General features: G+C 48.1%; 1 protein-coding gene across 1 annotated transcript in view; it reads right to left on the reverse strand.

Annotated features, from left to right (window-relative positions):
- Window positions 1-2,660, reverse strand: part of LOC119339093 (probable glucomannan 4-beta-mannosyltransferase 9) — a 3,840-nt gene extending 1,180 nt beyond the window's left edge. Inside the window, exons 1-6 of the mRNA XM_037611259.1 lie at window positions 2,370-2,660; window positions 2,148-2,246; window positions 1,508-1,760; window positions 546-656; window positions 265-401; window positions 10-123 (exon numbers count right to left, since the gene is read on the reverse strand). Of these exons, the coding sequence (XP_037467156.1) occupies window positions 10-123; window positions 265-401; window positions 546-656; window positions 1,508-1,760; window positions 2,148-2,246; window positions 2,370-2,660 (1,005 nt within the window). The remainder of the gene's footprint in view (window positions 1-9; window positions 124-264; window positions 402-545; window positions 657-1,507; window positions 1,761-2,147; window positions 2,247-2,369) is intronic.
- Between the last annotated feature and the right edge of the window lie 4,488 nt (window positions 2,661-7,148).

A 7,148-nucleotide genomic window follows, 5' to 3' on the forward strand; every position in this document is an offset into this window, starting at 1 on the left:
ACAAATGACCTTATTTCTGACGATCTCCATCACCATTTTCCTGAACAGATTTGCAGGCCCGCACGACCATCTATGTTGCTGGTACCGAAATGCTTTGAATGTACTTGGGAGCTCATTTTTTACCTGGAAACAACAATAATAAGTTCTAGCACATGGTTCCTTGTACATTTATTTGGACCTTCACAACAATTAACATATACAGCGAGCAATAGAATGATGCTCCAATGTTTTGCATGAACTGATAGGTTAATGGTGCATATTTACCTTGAGATCACCAATGTATACAAACTTCCATCCCTTGAGGCTTGCTCGGACTGCCAGGTCCATGTCTTCGACCGTAGTTCGGTCCTTCCAGCCACCTGCCTCATTCAGAGCAGATATGCGCCACACACCAGCGGTTCCTGTTCAACAAGTTCAATTGTTAATTGGAAACAAGACAAGGAACACAAATATGTCGCTACAGAAGAAATACAGACAAGACCATGGAAATGATAAAAAGGAAATACAGAGAATACCCCACAACAAGAGTATGAAACCAAGTTTACCATTGAATCCAAAGAAGGCATAGGTCGAGGAGCCCACTTCTTGCTCCACCTTAAAGTGATAGTCCAAGGACATCTCCTGCATCCTTGTCATCAAGCATTCATCTGCATTCACTGTTCCCACAGAAGCAGCGACAACAAAAAGAGAAATGTTATCACCATGCAGGAGAAATTCGACCAAACTAGTAATAACAAGTAAGTACTATATCATGTATCACCAAACAACATCATATCATCAGTGTGTCATTGCTAAACCAGAGAGTCCAGTGGTCCAGCCAATGATACTGATATATGTTTCCGGTTAAAGCAGTAGCACTTATGTGTAAGTAACTCAGAAATTTATAGTTAAAAAATACACTAGAGGATTTTTCAGAACTATGCAGTAATATATGTGCGAGCACTTCTACTACCAAGCTAAACTTCCAAATATAAAACAAGTTCAACTCAAGTGTTCCAACGGTACATCTGACATCGAAAAGTCCATGCTAATAGTTCTAAATTATTCGAAACATAACTAAGTACATAGACAGGGTCAGCATTTTGGGTACCGCTCGAGAAATCCGGTTACCGGGCGGATACCGCGTTTCCCAGCACCCCACAAGAAATCAACTTCCCAAGCAAAAATTCCGAAATTTTAAATTTGAATGAATTTTGAGTGAATTTTTGACCAATTTTGTTCGGATTCAATTAAAAACAAAAAAATTCGTCCGAAATTTTCTCAGAATTTCACGGTAACCGTGGTAACCGAGTTTCTCGGTGACCCACGAGAAAAAAGTTCCCTCGGTAGCCAAAACCTTGGACAGGGTATACATTTGTCAAGTCAGAAGAATTCAGTTACATTTTCATCTCAGTGCTCGGAGAAACAAAAATAACAATTTTTGCCATCTTATTGTGAACAGAACCGATTCGTAGCAATTGAAACATCCAGAATAAACTCTATTTATTAGCAATATAAGCGGACGTACCGAATTTCCAACGGGCCTGGACGAGGGCGATGTCGGGGTTGTGGACGAGGAAGGGGACGGAGCGCGACAGGAAGTCGGGCTCCGGCTGGAAGTCGGCGTCGAAGATGGCCACCAAGTCGCAGTCTTTGACGTAGCCGTGCTTCATGCCTTCCTTGAGCGCGCCGGCCTTGTACCCGCGCCGGTTGTCCCGGATCTCGTACTTGATGTTCACGCCCTTCCTCGCCCAGCGCCGGCACTCCACCTGCACCAGCTCCTGCACACGTTTAATTACTGTCAATGCGTGCGAGCTTGTGAAGCTAATGCTTACTACTCCACATGGTACAATGAAAACTATACAATGGGTCTCACTGCATACAGTCAGTCCAAAGTAGGCCAGCCGAAGCCCACGCATTTTCGTGGCAAATCTCTGAAAAAATAACCAGAAATACGAGGGTCGTCTCTGTGCAGACCCAAAACTGAGCGAGTAGCATGCGTGCACCTGCAGCACACCACTGCCCTCTTGAACAATAAGCTAAACTGTCTCATGATATTCTAATGACAGGCTCACCGAGCTGCAGCAGCTTAGTACTCATTAATCATTACTGGTATATCCCAAATTAGATTGCATGCCTATGACAAAGGTGATTGTTCCCCAAGTTACCTTGATGACAGGGTCTGTGGAGTCGTCGAGCACCTGGACGATGATCCGATCGGATGGCCAGGAGAGCCCGCACGCCGCCCCGATCGACAGCTGGTACACCTGCAAATCAATGACGAATTGAGGATACGCAGGTTCAGTCTGCCAGAGAACATCGGAGCAGGCTAGTCAGCCAAGCATGCACCGAATATGCAATGCACCGTCGTGTGGATGGACAGTGCTCACCTCGCGCTCGTTGTACATGGGGATCTGGACGAGGACCATGGGGTAGGCGGCGCTGCCGAGCTCGGGGTCGTTGCCGTCGCCCACGGGCTCCCACCGGTACTGCTGCTCGGGGCGGCGGCCGAGCAGCCGCACCGCGAGCACGACCACGGCCATGTACACCTTCTCCGCGAACAGCATCGCGGACATGGCGAGGCAGAGTAGCACGGACACGCGCAGCAGCGGCACGATCACCGGGCCGCGGACCTGCTCCCACGCCGCCGCGATCTGCCACACCCCTGGTAGCGTACTCATCTCGGTACCCGGCAGCAGCGCCGCGGCCAGAGTTAGTACACACTCCCGCGCTTCGCTTTGCTGCGTGCGCTCTGCCTCGATCTTGCAGAGAAATTACAGAGCGAAGTGAAGCATGGATGGTTAATGGCGGGCGCTCGTGCGTGGAGCTCGAGCAATGCGAGTGCCGGCGTACGGTGGTGGGAGGTTGGCGGGGGCGTACAAGGAGGGAGGGAGAGCAGCGCGAGGGAGGAGGCGGCGGCCGCGGGGACGGGGCTCTGCAGTAACTGCGCCAGAGGCGGATTTTAACGGCGGGACAACGGATCCGTCATTAGAGATTTGGAGGGGAGGCAGCGGGCCCAGCGAAGGTGCGGGGCCGCAGGTCAGCGTTAGTGCTGTAACCATTTTTTTAGGGTTGGTGCTGTAATGTTCGGTATATAGGTGCGGTGTTTCGTTGTTCAAAAAAAAAAATCTGGGAAGCACCTAGATATCGTTATCGTCTCGTTGGGATTCTTTTTAACGGGATCATCAGTTTCAACAGAAGGGGTTGGACCTCATATGACAAATATTTTTTTTGCGAGGAGAAAGATAATTTATTAATCAAGCGGCGGCCAAGTCTGCATTACAAATATCAGGCACCTCGTCTGGTCCTGAGCGAAGCCACACGACAGTGCACTTTTTTATTCTACCAAAATTTGCTAAAAAATGACTAACTAAGTTTTGTTCCCGCCTAATATGCTTGACTAAAAATTCCCTACCCTCGTGAAGGTGTGATCTAATTTCTTGCACCATCATTGTATGAGCTGATCTGTCATCATCAGTACCCGTAATCAAATTTAGAACATCCAAACAATCCGTTTGGATAACAAGCGGCATGGCCGTCCCCTGGATAGCGAGTGAAATCCCTTCCATACATGCAGCAATTTCAGATTCAAGTGCAGATGCACAATGTCTAAGCTCACGGCAGGATGAATCGATGATTGCACCTGATTCATCCCTGAGTATCATGCCCGCTCCACCTATACCATCTTGAACTGAAAATGACCCATCAATATTCAGCGCTGCCCAGCCTGCCGGGGGCGCCTCCCACCGGGCTGGTTGAGCCTCTCGGTCCGCCACATGCAAGACTGGACGTCTTTTGAGCTGAGGACTAGCGACTATCTTCCCTTTGACATGATCAGCATGTTGGTCACTCTGCAGGGCCAGCGGGAAGATATGTAGCTCGAAAGGAAGCGCGTCGAAGCCTCCACTGGTGGCGGCCGCTTGTCATGCACTATTTCATTGCGTACGTGCCAACAATGCCAAATCGTCATTAGTGTACACAGGCGCTGCTCTTCAGATAGATCAGGCAGGACATGGAGGAGCCACTCCGGCCCTGTGTGTTGCATTTGTCGGATGTCCGGGATACTCCACTACTGCGCCATCGCCTGTCATAATGTCACTGCTTGAGGGCATCTACACAGAGCATGGAAGGTGTCCTCCGGCTCAGAAGCACAAACAGGACATAAGTTAGACACTTCGAGACTACGACGATTTTTATTAATCCAAGTGGGCAAACAATCCATAACCACCCGCCACGCAAAGACACACACCTTCTAAGGAGCAGGGCACCTCCATAATAAAGCCCAGACGGCTCGTCGCCCGTCCGGTGCACTGCTCGCTGCGACTGAAGAGGGCTGATGACGATCCTCTAGCGCGAGCCGGTAAGCGCTACAAATATGACCACTCAGACATCCGCAGACGCACGTAGTGACCCGACTTCTCAAATTAATACAACCGCATTCGGACATCATACTAGATTCTCAAATTCATACAAAAGCATGCAAGCGAAAAAATCTATGTACTACGTAGATAATCTAGCTACTCCTCGTCGGAGATGTTGAATATCTCCGTGCCCGGCTCTGACAGCATGGGCGGCAGCTGCAGCTTCGGCCTCCTCCGGCTGCTTCGCTCCGACTTCCTCCTCCTCTATCTTCGTGCCAAGTTCGGCGAAGAACGCGTCGGATGCCGCCTGCTCCTGCTGGAGGAACTGTCAGTTGGCCTTCACATAGGCCTCATTCTGGATGGATTCCAGGATGGCCGCTGCTCCGCCGTCTTCGCAGCTTGGGCGACGACGAACTACGCCTCCGCCATGTTGAACCCCGGAGCAGGCTGCTCCGCCTCATCCTCCTCCGGATTCGCCACCTCTATCGGCTCCAGTAACTGCTCTCCCTCCTCCTCCTCCTACGACTGTTGCTCCTCCTCCCCCTCTGGCTCCGACGAGTCCAAAGGTAGCCCAACAGCGATGCGGGTGCCACGCCTTGCCTGGATCTCCTCCGTGATCTGCCTCAGGCACTCCGGCGTGAGCATAGCGTACGTGGTGATCTTCCGCCGGACCATGGCGATGCCGAAGAGTGTGGAAGGGCGGGGGAGAGGAGGCGGACGGGCTAGGGTGGCAGCGCAGATAGGGAGAAGGTGGATGGGCTAGGGTTGGGGTCGCCGGATGGCTTAAATAGCCAGATTTGGCCTCAGGTGGCGAGCTGAAGCAGCGCCACGTAGGGCTCACACACCGGCGACAGAGGGGGCATCCGTCGGACCGTCGAGTTTCCTGGCGATTCCGCGTGGGGCTCCATCATCAATCCTACGTGGCGGAAGTGCACGGACGCCCCCATATCCGGGTTGCGGTCAGCCTGGTCGTTTGAGGCGCCCATCTGGATCGGATTTTCGTGACCAGTCAGGCTGCCCGGATGTTTGAGCCCGATTTGATGCTCCCGGTTCTAGATGCTCTAATATAGCAGAAGGAATTGTGTTGTGATGAGGTTTGCAACATGGGTCATATTGGAATGAAGGTTGGACACAGGAGAGAAGCGATCGCACGGTCGACATCACACGCATAAAACGGTCGCGACCCGACCAATCTTTTCAAAAGTTCTGTCAGCCATTTATGTGAGACTTTTTGGTCACAATAGGGTTTAATATGTGCATGCCAGGTTCGAACAAACATTAAAAAATCAATCCTCTTCTCTCACAAGTGTGGATTTTATAGTCGTTTTTAGGTGGTCTACGGATCTGGATGTAAATTTTATTATTTTCTAATATTCATCGTACTATCATGAGTGAAGTTGAATATATTTGAAGTTTTTCGCAAAAAAAAAGACCTCTATCTAGCGTTATGGTCAGAAATACCCTCATCCAGTCCTAATTGCCAAATCTGCACTGCCAAAAAACTAAGCGACATGTGGCACAAAGGCATTTTCCACCAACTGGGATGACAGAAAAGGTGCGAAGGGAAAATCCGATATGATGCATTTAGCGTCATATAGTCAACCTATCACATATTTGAGTAAGCAATGTGTTGGGCTGATTTTTACTGGTTTTGGGAACCTTCTAGGAGGTGCATGAACCTGGTTTTTGATTGGTTTTTACTTTCTCTTTTTTTTTTCCTTTTTTTCTTTCCATTTTCGTTTATTTTTTACCTTTTCCTTTTCAAGTTTTTAAAAAATGTTTGTGTTATAAAAGAATAAAATTTCAAAAAATGTATGTGTTTTCAGATTTTGATGATAAATTTAAAAAATAGTCAGGAATCTCCAAAAATATTCGTGGTTTCCAAGAACTGTTTAGAATGTCAAAAATGTTCTCGCTTTCAAAAAAAATCTCACAATTTAAAAACATGTTCACATTATTGGAAAATGTTTGAGAATTTAAAAAATGCAGCTTTAATAAATTGTACAGATTTTCAAAAAATGTCCCCATTTAAAAAATTACTCAGAAATAAAAAATGTTTGTCTTTTTCAAAAAAAATGTTCTTGTTTTTTAAAATTGGTAAAATAGTCGAATTATAATTTTTCTTATTACTTCAAAAAACGAATGAAATAAAAAATAAACTGGGGAGAAAGCGCTAAGTGGCCCGTCGCTACAATACCGACCCGAATCACTCGCTACTGTGCCCGTCGCTAGTCCTTCATAAATAAGCCGGCCAATCTGTGGCCTCCTCTCGTTGGGGCGCTGTTGGACTGTGGGAGCGTCATATAGGACCTCCCGGTGCGAGTTCCACCTAAATCCAACCGCTAAATTTTTTCTGGCTTATGTCTAGAAGTAGCACTAAACAAAGGGATAGATTCGACTATCATCATTATTACAAGTGGCTAAACTATGGCGTGTGAGTAGTTCCCCCTCTAAGATGACCTTGGTACCCCTATATAGCACAACTTATGAAAGGCCTCCATGTCGGTGTGTGGGGCGTACATGAATTAAAGCCAGTTCGGTGGTGTCAGGGACGGAGCCAGGATTCACGCATGGAGAGGCGAGTTTACTCATGGAGTAAGAAAATTTGGTTGTGGTAGCTACTAGCACTAAAGAAGAAATAGTTCCTTGCGGGGAATCTAGGCCCCTCCCTCACCCCCCTAAATTTATCCATGGGTGTCAATTTACAACACGTTTAGGGCCTTATTCCATATTTGAAGAGTGTTTCCTAATTCCCGATGCATTGTGTGATGGTAGGTCTCCGGCTAAGGCGAAAGGAAATCTTCTGGT

The sequence above is a fragment of the Triticum dicoccoides genome, chromosome 7B, assembly GCF_002162155.2.
Source record: "Triticum dicoccoides isolate Atlit2015 ecotype Zavitan chromosome 7B, WEW_v2.0, whole genome shotgun sequence".
Lineage (NCBI taxonomy): Eukaryota > Viridiplantae > Streptophyta > Magnoliopsida > Poales > Poaceae > Triticum > Triticum dicoccoides.